At 30.6% G+C, this 13,735-nt stretch overlaps 1 protein-coding gene across 3 annotated transcripts in view; it reads left to right on the forward strand.

The window, feature by feature from the left end:
• The window catches only part of Ack-like (activated Cdc42 kinase-like), a 140,247-nt gene that overhangs the window by 89,162 nt on the left and 37,350 nt on the right, over positions 1-13,735 (forward strand). For all 3 annotated transcript variants that reach the window (XM_085816203.1, XM_035362166.2, XM_085816204.1), the window contains exons 3-10: positions 81-278; positions 6,168-6,317; positions 7,918-8,109; positions 8,256-8,353; positions 8,842-8,968; positions 10,179-10,328; positions 10,571-10,689; positions 12,060-12,224. In XM_085816203.1, coding sequence (XP_085672329.1) covers positions 81-278; positions 6,168-6,317; positions 7,918-8,109; positions 8,256-8,353; positions 8,842-8,968; positions 10,179-10,328; positions 10,571-10,689; positions 12,060-12,224 — 1,199 coding nt within the window. The remainder of the gene's footprint in view (positions 1-80; positions 279-6,167; positions 6,318-7,917; positions 8,110-8,255; positions 8,354-8,841; positions 8,969-10,178; positions 10,329-10,570; positions 10,690-12,059; positions 12,225-13,735) is intronic.

The following is a 13,735-nucleotide window of genomic DNA, read 5'->3' on the forward strand; positions in this document are numbered from 1 at the left end:
ATGCTTATAAAATATTTTAGTCATTAATTTATGCTGAATAATTTATCTCTTAAAACCTATTAAAAATTCTTATTTTGCAGATGATATTGCCCAAAAATAAGGATGACTGTGATAGGACTTCCATATATTTCAATGATAATACAACAGAAAAGAATAATATCAAAGTGCCCAGCAAACACATCATACCAAAAGATAATATTGTAATTAATAAAGAACTTGGTGTTGGTGAATTTGGTGTTGTACAGCAAGGTGTATGGACTAATGAAGATGGAGAGAGAGTAAGGTTTTTACTATATTTTATATACAGCATCTTGAGTTAAAGTCAATGAGCAAAAATTCAACTGGGAATTTCCAAAGTCAGCTGATTTCTTATTTCCAGCTCGAAAGTTGTACTTAGGGCTTTAATAAACCCTAGATTACCATAGCTATAATATGTTTATAAAAACATTATACAAAAACTTTTGTAGCTGTGTAATATTTTTTATAAACATATTGTACAGCTGTAAAAGTTTTTGTTTTATTTCAGGTTCTAGTTTTCAATTTTGAGATAGATTGTTATTCTTTCTCATGAAACCAGTCATTGGTTTTCTTCTTTTCTCTTGAAAAGTGTATTTTTGACAAAACAGGATTATTCTTCAGGGCTGTTCATACACTTTTATATATATCCATTTTATCCATTAATTTTCTAGGTGAATTCCAATAAATCCAGCCATCAACAAAATGATCTTTGTGTTCTGATGGAGTTTGCTTTTTGATTTAGTCAGTGATAATAAGGTCTTTCAACTAATCAAAATTATTCAGTTTTCATTCTGAAAGCCATCCCTTGAAGAAGCTTTTGATTGAAAAGTCCTACCAACTGTTATCAGGCATAACAAAAACATTATATCTAAATTTGTCAGTACTTATTTTGAACCCTTTCAATAATCCTTAATATGTGAGTATTTTCAGATCCTTCTTCTGATTCTCATGCAATAAATTTTGCAGTATTATTGTGTAGTATCCAATTAAATATGTTACCCTTCTTGTTTTGGATACTCTAAAAAATTCAGTTGCCTTTCAAATACATTTTTCATCAAAATTAAAGAATATTGGTGGAAATAAAACATAACTGTTGCTTATTGAAGAATGATTAAATACAATTTGTGCAACAGCATTATTTAACACAAACTGTCTTGTTTTCCAGTTGAATAAACTCAAAAATTTGAATTTAAAGTCAAATTAATGGAAATATAGTGTGTTTTATAATAAATCTTTTTTTAGTATGATGCGTGATCACCTCTGAATGAAATGCAAACCTCGTATAATAATATTGATTTCAGTGAATTTCCAAACTGTTGATAAAAATATTGTAGAACTATATGTCACTCTTCTGATACTGAAGCTACTTGATGCAGAGGGTCATTGTAATCCATTAGCAAAAAATTCTAGGCAGCCTTAAGTTTAACTAACATCCCCTAACAGCCTTAAGTTTTTAAGATGTCATCCTCATATCTGTAGCTTGTTATGGAACCTGCATGAAAGATATATTGTTTGATGCTGCCATTTTTAACGATTGCACGGCAAACCATGAAACTGCTTCCACAGATATGGCATCTTCTATGAACAAGAGAAGGGAAGCTGTGTATTCCTTTCTGTCAAAATCAAAACATATCTAGAATTGCAATTTCAAGCTATATCTGGATTCGTCAATAAAGAATACTTGCTCTTTTCCTCTTGGCTTTATTGGCATGACAATGACACTACTTTAAATAGGCCTTTTTGGAAGATGAAGTGAGTGAGTCAAAACTGCTGGTTTTTTGGCATAAAGTTCATCAGCCTTTATGGAATAGTGGAATGGCTGCTTCAATTTCATGTTGTAGCCTAAAAGTCTGAAACCAGCTATTTCCAAATTTCTTCATGGTTTCTTCTAACCGAACACAAAATGGTTTTCAAATGCAGTTGTTACACTTGGTTGCCCTCAGCTGGGGTTGCTTATTACTTAAATAGTTGTAAATGACACTTGATATGACACTTTGAGGAATTTTCAGATCTTTGGTTATTTCCTTCCTCTTCTTTGTCAATTAACTGCCAGTTTTGCTCTTTTTGGTGAGGCCATAACTAATAAATATTAAATATTCATATTTATAATAATAAATATTACATTTTGAAAGCCACATTTATTTTAAACAGTCCTACACACCCAAATTCCAGCATGTATCCTTTGAATTGTCGATGGAATAATTTGCATATATTATATGTTAACTCATGAGTAGAAGCCTAATTTTACTTTCAATTGCAGGTATTAGCATAAATAATTACATGATTTCCAATGCATGATACATCATTTTTTGGATCCAAACAAGGGATCAATTTATTGAGTTCCTTATTTTGCTCTCTCTCTCCTCTTTTTTTTTTTTTTTTTTTTTTTTTCTTTAAGTTTTTGAAAATTTTAAATCTTGTCCTATTGCCTTACCCTTTAAGTTAGAATCCTAAAATTTTGCTCAAAACCCTTAGCCAGGAAAGGCATTGTGCTCCCTGCCATAAGACAGACTGCTCCCTGCCATAAGACCTTGAGCTGCTCTGTCCTTTCTTCTTACCTTTGTTTAGAATAGTTAAGACATCAAAAGCTTAAATTTAACCCTATTTTTATTTAAATCATCATAGGGTATGTAGTTTGTAGAGAATCTGAAAGAATAATTAGGACGAATCCAGATATAGCTTGAAACTGCAATTCTAGATATGTTTTGATTTTGACAGAAAGGAATACACAGCTTCCCTTCTCTTGTTCATAGAAGATGCCATATCTGTGGAAGCAGTTTCATGGTTTGCCGTGCAATCGTTAAAAATGGCAGCATCAAACAATATATCTTTCATGCAGGTAATTATTCTAAATTACAATAAACTTTGACATAAGGAAATTTCAAAGAGTATATAAATTTAGAATTAAGAAAATTAGTGGGCTTAAATTCAAGAATCCAGTAATAAATAAGAAATACTTTACAAACTAACTTTTAACTGGCCACATTTCAGAAAACTCATATTTCAAAAAATTAATAGCCAGTGATAATTATTTCATTTGTAATTTCAAACCTTATTATAAATAAATGTTACCATTCATAATACAGTCCAAAATCACATAGACGAGTAATTGATTTCATTTTGAATCAATGTAGTGTATCTTCATCTATTTAATCATATTATACGAAGTACATTTACTTTAACTAGATGCAACATTTTAATAACTTTTTAACAAAATAAGAGTTCCTAATTAAATTTAAATATATTGTATTTTCTTTAACTAAGAACTTTAACTTTCTTTAATTAAGATTTTAAAATTAGAAAATTGAAAAAACTAATAACAAAAAATGAGTGATTTTATTACAGGTTTTGAAAAAATACCTGTTATGATTCAATTTTAAAATCATTTTGTTTTTTAAGACCTTAATTGTTTAAAACCAAACATTTGGACAGTGTTCGGTTTTAAATAATTAAAGTCTTCAAGCAAAAGTCAGTTGTTAAAATATTTGGTTTGAATCTGAGCCATGCAGTAATTATATTATTAAAAATTTAAATAAAAAGATGAAGCTTAAATTTGAAGTAATGTGGTTTCATTTGCATTTTATTTACTTGGCATAGAATTTAAACACTATGATATTACAGTTCTTAATGCTTTAAAAACACTAAAACACAAAACATGATTCAGTACTTATCCTAAATAATTATGAACCATAACTGCTGTACACAAATGTATATATGTAATATTTGCAGTAGATTGCATTGGAAATGATGAAGCTTAGCAATCTGGACACATCAGGGACCAGGTGTGGCCGTTGAGCCAAATTGAAGACACAGAAGAATTTCATTTTCTGTGTCTCCATATCTTTATTCACTTAAAATGGCAGATCATTATTCTTTCAGATTCTCTACAAACTACATACCCTATGATGATTTTAAATAAAAATAGGGTTAAATTTAAGCTTTCAATGTCTTAACTATTCTAAACAAAGGTAAGAAGAAAGGATAGAGCAGCTCAAGGTCTTATGGCAGGGAGCAGTCTGTCAAAAAATGGTGCAAACTCTTCATTTATAGTAGCGGTTACATAACATGCCAGAATGTTCTCAAAAGTACTGGTCTAGGGGGAAGATCCTGAAATTGCGGAAAGTTAATTAGAGGTTGCCTGTTCGTGTAGAGCAAAGCCATTGTATTTTTTATATTTTACTTCTATATATTTTTTAATGGCCGGGTGCTTTGTTTAATAGCTATTAGTCTTATGCCACTACAAGGGCCGGAGGTGGTGGCCATTTCGTTGTGAAAGCACCTAATTGGTGGTCACCATTGCCTCCTATGAACAGACAAACATTTACAACCATGCTTCTCTGGGATTCAAACCTAGGTTCATTGCTACTGCAGTCAGTGTCACTAACCACCACTATATCTGTTGGGCAGCTTTACGCAAATAATATTGAATGCAGAATTGAATAGTATTTCACTGTGTATTTAATTGCTTCATACTTAAATTCCATAATCATAATATACAAATAATATTTTATGCTAAATCAAAATAACAATTTGTTTAAAATCAAAATGTTTAATGTATGTTCAGTCACTAATTTCATGTTTAAAAATCAAAATAAACATCAAAACAAAATAGCTGTTACTTCCATTCAGAGTACTACTATTGCTTTTCTCCTATTACTGCTGTTATGCTAGTATTATGAAATTAAACCAAGTAACTTTAAAATAAATAAGCAAATTTTTTACTGAATCAGAAACAAGATTTATACTAATTACAGTAGTTGCATTAACCCCTTAATTGCCGCGGGCGTATATATACGCCTTGCTCAGCCGATGCGTTAACTGCCCCAGATGCGCAGCCGATGCGTTAACTTTGCGAATAATTTTAGGTGTAGCAGCGCAAAGCAAATGATAGCAGTTTGGAAGGACGTATATATACGCCTGGGGCAGTTAACGCATCGGCTGAGCAAGGCGTATATATACGCCCGCGGCAGTTAAGGGGTTAAGTGACATAAACAGTTTGTAAATCAAAACAACCCTAATATGTTAAGACTGGGTAAGCACATATCAGCTTACCTTTGAAAACCTCACTTTATAGGATCAGTGCCTTTCCCCAACATAGTCCAGTCTGAAAAGAAAATTGGGATCCACCCTGGCATGCCATAAGCATAAAAACCACAGTTGTATACTTGGGCAGTGAATGTTCTTCCCAAATAAAGACTGGTCAGTTAACTTTAACATAATTAATTGACAAATACAACATAAAATGGTTATAAGGCATACGAGGTTACAGATAAGATGGATTTTCAAATCTTTATGCTTATAACATCCGTAGATTAACTGGTTGTCTAGTCCTTGAGACCAAATTAAAATGTTAGCAGAAATCCCTCTTTATCAGGTGCAACTTCAAAACAAGGGAGAAAAAGAGTATGTAGTTTTAGTTTGTTAGAGTGATTTTTTTATTATTAAATAATTTTATTGAAAACTTAAATTTGCCACATTACAGAATGTTTCAAAATATGGTCAAATTCTCTGTTTGTTAAAAGTTTATGGAAATCTTTTCAAACGGCAAAATTTCCATAAAATATTTGAATATTTAACTCTTAATTTCTGTTCACTGACTATTAATGTAAATCTCTTTACTTTTAAATATGTATTATTTGATGAAGCATCTAAAATTATTCCTTATTCCTCTCTTTTTAAAGTTTTATGTGGAAATATGTCAACTGTTTCTGCATAAGAAACTCAGTTTTTAATACAATATTAATTTCTGAGTTTCAGGTGCTAAATAAAATCTGCTTCACACCCAGTCTGAAACATTGTTGATAAGACTGGTCTAAAGAGAGAGACAGTTTTAGAATGTTTTGTAATATAAAATATTAATTAAGTTTTAAATGCAAAATAATAAGTTATTGATGTTGATACATCCGTATTCTTGGACATATATTACTGAATTGACTTGCTCTGATTTATACTGGCTGTGCTTTGAATTTTATCTCATCCTTCTTGCCAGATGATAAACCCATGGTGTTGCCAGTTTGAACACTACACTTCCAGTCTCATTAATTTATTTACTCACCTCATACTAATGTCATGATTGTTTTTCAGGAAAACTAAATATAAATCATATATTTTGCATTATCTAACATTATTTTCTGTTTAATTCTATTTAGATTCAGGTGGCAATTAAGTGCCTTAGTGAAGAACGAATGCAGAAGAATCATATGGAATTTTTAAAAGAAGCGGCCATCATGCATACCATTGACCATGAAAACATAGTTCGTTTGTATGGAGTTGTATTGGAGACTAATGCTTTAATGCTGGTAAATATCAAAATATTAAATTGTTTTTCATTCTTAATCCTGTGATATTGACATGTTATGAATCTTTATAACTTTACTTTTTGTTATGCAAGTAGGTTGTTATTCAATCAAAAAATGTGTACTTACTACTGTTTTCTAAATGTAATATATTATTTTATCTTTTCTTTAAAAGGTAGACAACTTAAAAAATTGTGTTGCTTTTTAAACCTGTAACTGTATTTCTTTTCAGATAAATACTATATTAATTACAAATTTATTATTTTTTAATTTATGGCCTTTCATACATTAGAGAATTATTGCGAAGTTTCTACACTCATCTGAAATATATAGTCATTTTTGAAAAAAAAACTTTTTTTATAAGCAAACTAAAACGCATGCTTAGTTAGCCAAAGCGGCATTAGCCCAGAAGGGATATTAGTCTCAAAATGGCATTTTTTCATAAAAATGTTGAATCACTTTTCAAATTGTTGCCACCAAATTTATTGCCCTGTATTATATTTAAAGAACCTAGAGTCATCAAATTTTGAATGATGTAGTCCTCCGCATTAATATGAGCACCTGAAAGCCTAAATTTTGAATTTCAATTTGTTTTATTATGTATTTCATATTTTGAAAAACTTTTAAATGAATTTCTGATTAAAAAATTCACTGATTTCAAAGTGAGGAGTGGTAACGCTACGGAAAAAGCACTTTTATCTTCAGCATACGTGGCTGTCTATCAGAAATTCAAAAGATATACTGTTTTTAAATATTTTTAGCCCAAATTCTGTCAAAATGGGTATGTGTATGTAAAGGGGGGAATGCGCCTTTAGGCATAACATAAAATCTGAAGGCTTTCAGATTTTTTTTATTTGTTTTTAACTGTGTATACTGCAAATTTATTAACTTTGTTATTTCAACTACAAATAGAGATTGAAATGGCTCTTGAGATCAGAAGTTTTTCCTTCAATTATTCTCTCATTGTTTGCAGTTAGTTCAAATTACAAAACTCATGTGTTCTTAATTTCTTCTTAGCATAAATTGTATGAAAATATATTTTTAACTTTCTCATCTTTCATAAGTGCATTTATTTTCTGAAAAAATAAGATTACAAGACTAAAAATGAACCATTTTGCAATATCTGATTAATTGCTGTAATAAAAAATATTATCCTTTATTATGCTATTGCCGTAATCCTTCTTTTCGGAATAAACAGAAAATCAGTTGTTTTCTATCCAAAAATTTATTTTCTTCTTTAACTATGTAGGAATCCAGATATCTTTCAAATACATATATTTCAGAAAGGAAATAATATTTAAGTTGTTTGTGCATCATTTTATAAAGTACACCACAAATTGCTGTTCTAGTTTTCACGAATATGTTTAATTTTTTTAGTATCCAGCATTTAAACTTAGTTAATATTGCTCACAAATCAAATATTATGACAGTTGCAAAAATTTGCCTTAATAAAAATATATTCATGTTAAGCATGATATAGTGTTATAAATTATATTCTATTTTTAATATACTTGTGGCATCCAATTGTTACTGCAAAAGTGATGCAGTGTAATTCCTCCTAGAATGAAAAAACACATGGAATTGTAATTTTTTATTTTTACAGGTCACAGAGCTTGCACCTTTACGTTCACTTCTAGAGTGCCTTAAGGAACCAGCACTTCGTCCAAGTTTTCCCGTCATTTCCCTATGTGAATTTGCTTTACAGATATGTGATGGAATGCAATATTTAGAAAACAAGAAATTGATTCACAGAGATCTTGCAGCTAGAAATATACTAGTTTTTGCTAAAAATCAAGTAATTGTATTTAAATAATTTTCTTAGTTTTCATCATCAAGTTAAATAGATATTAAAGTTTCAGTTTTTAATGTATATATCTTTATTAGCATGCTAAAATGATTCTTCAAATTTATTTCTACATGCTTTGAATTATTTTAATTTAGGTAAAAATTAGTGATTTTGGTTTATCAAGAGCTCTAGGTGTTGGTAAAGATTATTACCAGACCAATTTTAATGTCAACTTGAAACTTCCCATTGCTTGGTAAGCATTTAAAAATGTTATTAAACATCTGAATAAATCCAAAGACTGCATGAAGTTATTACACATTTCAACTAAAATGTATTTTGTATAATACAGGAGATTTGTAATGTATTAGGAAATACAGTGTCAGCTGGCATTTTGTTCATATTCTACGTCAAAAGCATCTGTATTGAAAGATACTGTAAAAGTGTTGTAAAAATCTTTCATCTTTTTTTTTTTTTTTTTTTTTTTTTTTTTTTTTTTGAGGGGGTACACTTACAGCATTATCATTTTTTGTGTTTTAAAAAGCAATGTAGTTTTTGTGTAGATTTATGAGTAAAATGCTTTTAATCATCACATAATATAATAATTTATTCTGACAATTTTGAAGTTATATTAGAAAGTAGCTATGAAAAGTAGAACATGTACATTTATATTTTAACCTATTTTTATTGCAGTGTTTTGTTTTAAATTTTATATTTTAATTTTTTTTTTTTTTTTTTTTTTAGGTGTGCTCCAGAGTGTATTAATTATCTTCGGTTCACATCAGCTAGTGATGTGTGGGCTTATGGTGTAACTTTGTGGGAAATGTTTAGCTATGGTTTTCAACCATGGGCTGCCTTAACTGGTCAACAGGTAAAAGAATGAAAATAATTATACTTAATTAAATAATAATTAATTAATATGGAAAATGAAATATATATAGTTAAAAATATACTTATTTCATAGCTCTCTTTTAAAGTTCTTATTAAAAGTTTCAAATAAATATAAAGTTATCATTTAATTCTTCAAATAAACAAATTACAAAGCTATAACATATATAATAAGTGATGTGTTTGTGAACATCACACATAAAAGTACTATAGTACTTTTGTATGTGATGTTTTATTCGACCACTTATTAAGAAGAATGCATACACCGTAAGAGAAAGCACAGATTTTATTGTGGTTCATAGAAACGAAATCCATAATGCAAACACAGAGAAATTGCAGAAGAATTTACCAAAAAGATCCTCCATCCAAAAGCAGCATCTTGCGGTGGAAAAAGAATTTTCTAGAAACTGGAAGTATCACAGATAAGAAACATTCTCTGTGGATGCCGACGGTACCTGGCGTGAAATTGAATATTGAATTGATATTCTGCGTGTGACGAAGGTGCACACGTGGAAGTTCATTTACAAGGGTCATGAAACTTTTTGAGTCTCTCTAACCATTTATGTTATTAATTTGAATCTATCGTTATTGTTTTACGAGTTATTGAACATCAAAATGTGTTCAGGACTTTATAAACACCCTGTATATTTAGAATTTCTCATAAATACTTTTGTTCCATTTATCGGTCGCTTAAATTTTAAAATACACAGTTTTTCTATTTACATGTTGTCAGGTTTATTTAAAAAAAAACTGCAATTAAAACATTAGATAATTTTTTAATGTATATTCCATGTTGCTTAAATTGTTTTAATTATTTAGTGCTAATATCACATTAGCCTTCTTAAAAAACTGGTGCAAGGATTTATAGACTTTTTTAGAAGCACAGCCTAGCTCAGTTTTCCTGACATCCTTGAACAGTGAATGCAATGAACTCACAATTTTGCCATATGTACAAGCATTCAAGTTCTGATTTTTATCCATGTAAAATTTTCACATGGTAGCCATAATGTTTATAAAATTTACCAATTTTTATGTTTATAAGGGAGGGGATATAGATGCAATATTCAGAAAAAAGGAAGTAAAAATATTTAGACTATAATAAATTTAGAAAGATTAAAATAGACTAAAGTTTATCCTGTAAATAGTCCAGTTTTGAAAATTTCATTAAATTTTTTTATGTTATCTTTTTACAGATTCTTGAAGCAATTGATGAGCCAAATTTTCAGCGCTTAGAGCAGCCAGAATGCTGTCCAAAGGAATATTATACTTTGATGTTAAAATGTTGGCAACATGATGCAAATAAGAGGCCAAAATTTTCTGAAATATATGCCATTTTACCTGAAGTATTATGATTTTGTGCTGAATTATAAATAAATTATTTGTTATCAGTAACATTAATTAGAAGTAATAAAGTAAAATAAAATCACATAAAAGTAAAGTAATGGATCATGCAGATAATTTTAGATTAAGACTTTTCAATATAATGGTTAATCAGGACATGATATTTATTTTTTTAATTCATAGAAATATGGTGAAATCTGAATAATTTTTAAAGCTGTTACTAATTTTTAATTTCAATCTGTAGTGTAAACCAGAACAAGTTCAAGCTGTTCAAGATTCTATAGAAGTTATTAATGGACCAAAACCAAAGAAAGATTGGCTTCATTATCAAACTGGAGAAGTCATTACAGTTTTAGACAAACGGTAGTGTATTATTCAACCACAAAATTATGTGCAAATCCCGTGGTTCGGTAAAAACAAAATCATATTTCTTTAAGTAATTTAAAATATAATTTAAATCATCTCATTAAATTGGATCACATGTCTTAAGTAAAAGGAAATTTGATTACTGAGAAAAAAAAAAATTTAAATTAAATTATAAAGAGAGAATAACAATTAAAATGATATATAAAATAATAAGGGAAGAAACTTTAGTTTGGCTTTTGAGTAGTGTGACATCAAAGATATCTCATGATTCATCTCTTAAATGCTTGAGAATAAGTTGGATCTGTTTTTGATTTTCTGAGAATAAATTTTTTTTTTTTTTTTTTTAAATTTTGTGTTACCTACTTTCCTTTCTTCCCCCTTCCACCCCATGTTATAAGAGATCAGGAGAAAAATGTCAAGGTGCATTAATTCTGTGTATTATTTTGTCATTAAAAATAGCTTCACTAATTGTCTTAGTGACAAATAATAAAATCATTCTATTACCATTTCTTAAATTTTAGTCCTCTCTTTGTTATTTGATTTACAGTTTTTTTTATTCTCCCCTCCCCCCCCCAAAAAAAATCAGCATTTTCCTGTTATTAAATTAACAGAGCAGCCATAAAATGTATATTTCATCAAAGCTGTGTTCTTTGAAAAATATTTCTGAAAATTTAATACCAGAATATGCAGTAATATAGCTTTATCAGTTATCTTATTAAAATTTTGTTTACTAGAACGTTAATTTTTATAAATGACTTCTGAAAATATAGTAAGAAATGTTATAAATTAAACTTTTGGACCTTAAAAAGTAATAATTCTCAATAGCAGTTCTATGATGCTTTAGTATAATGCAAAATTTTTTGAGAAAGAAATTGGGAAATTTTGAACTATTTTTCCTTCATAAAATGAGAATCTGGATAGGTATTTTTAATACAGTACAAAGTCCATAATCCGGACTCCTCGGGACTTCGTCGATTCCGGATTAGGGGTTCTTCCAGATCAGGAAGGGGTTTTTCTGATAAGATGGCATGCAGAAATTATACAATTAAAAATATGAAACAGTAATTTATGAAATAAAGAGCGATTATGATCTAAAAGGTATCAAATTTTACAAAAGAAAAGCTTAATATTTATTTGTTTACTTTATTAAACATTTCTTTCAATGTGTGCATGCACATTCTCTACGGGCATGCGTAAAGTTCATGGCTTTGAGCTCCGGATAATGGACGTCCGGATTACAGACTTTGTACTGTATACTGTTATTCTTAAACTGTATGTAGCCTGAATTTCTGCATTGCATTTAAAAATATGTGTCAAGAAAAAATATATTTTAATTCTAATCCTCTTCTCTTTCTAAATGTTTGCAGACCATTACCTGATAATTCAAATTTGTGGAAAGGTGTTCTCAGCAGTGGGAAGACAGGTTTGTTTAACCCTGCACATACAGTGGCTTATTTAGCAAGTTTTCCAACAAATCGTCCCAGCTTTTCACGTTCTGATTCAAAATGTGGGATTTATGCAAGTAGAAGGAGGTATGTAGTAAATTACAAAGTAGCCACCAGTTCATCATTCTGATTTCTTGGATTGGCATGTATAGATGTACAAATATAGCAGAGTACTATAGAATTACTCTTAGAATTTACTTACTTTTTTAAATTAGAATGAAGTTAAGAAAAATGAAGAACATGCTATTAATTTAGTATTCATGATACAGGGGTTGGACAAAAATATGGAAACATGTTTCTTTGTAAAAAAACATGTTTCTTTGCTTAATATGGTGTAGGAAACCCGTTGGCATCCAAAACAGCTTGCACTCTTCTCAGAATGGATAAATACAGTTCCTGTATGTTTGCCAAGGGAATATTATACCATTCTTCCTGCAAAACGGTGGCAAGTTCAGATAACGATGTTGGCGGTGGATAACGAGAACGCACTTTCCGTTCCAATGTAGACCACAAAGGTTCGATAATATTCAGGTCTGGTGACTGTGGTGGCCAGGGTAGATGGGACAACTCATCCTCGTGCTCAGAAAACCAGTCCTGGACAATGTGAGCTGTGTGAACAGGGGCTTTGTCGTCTTGGAAGACACCATCACCATCGGGGAACAAAGTTTGTACCATGGGATGAACTTGATCGGCCAAAATGTTCACATAAGTCTTGGCAGTCACGTGCCCTGACACAGTTATCATGGGGCTAGCAGACAACCATGATATGGCTGCCCAAACCATAACAGAACCCCCGCCATGTTTCACTCTTGGCAACAAGCAGTCTGTATTATAGGCTTGAGATGGCGCTCTCCAGACGTAAACTCGGCCAGAAGTGGGAAACAATGTGAAAGAAGACTCGTCAGACCATATTACTTGCTTCCACTGCTCTATAGTCCAGGCTTTATGACTTAAACACCACCTTTTCCTGTTACGGGCATTAGCATCACTGATGAGTGGCTTCTCGATTGCAGCACGGCCAGCAATTCCCTGTTTATGAAGCTCCCTTCTAATTGTTTTGGTACTCGCAGGGTTCGGTAACACAACATTCATTTCAGCAGTAACTTTTGCAGTTGTGGTCTTCTTATTTTTCGTCACAATTGCCCTTAATGATCATCTGTCACGATCACTCAGGACACACTTTCGTCCGCGCTGTGATTTAGCAGATGATGTTTTTCCGCTTTTCAAATATGCGGAATAAATCTTCGATACAGTACCTCTTGAAACACTAAACACCTCGGCTACCTTGCTTATGGAAGCACCTACCATACGTGCTCCAACAATTTGCCCACATTCGAAGTCTGTTAACTCTGACATAATGCAATGACAACCTCACATAACAGTACTCCGACAACAACTGAACTGTTTAGCACATTTACGAAGTTGTATAGGTGGCGTCAGTAGTCAAAAATGCCAGCCCCACCTACATATTTCATTAAAATCAATCTTTCTTTTCAAACATGCATTTCACAAGGTGTTTCCATATTTTTGTCCATCCACTGTATGTATCTACTTTTAATTTTGAATACAAATTTATATGTGTTAGATGAAATAGAAAC

The sequence above is a fragment of the Stegodyphus dumicola genome, chromosome 4, assembly GCF_044657685.1.
Source record: "Stegodyphus dumicola isolate Sdum_Otavi_A_Nest chromosome 4, ASM4465768v1".
In the NCBI taxonomy this organism is placed as follows: domain Eukaryota; kingdom Metazoa; phylum Arthropoda; class Arachnida; order Araneae; family Eresidae; genus Stegodyphus; species Stegodyphus dumicola.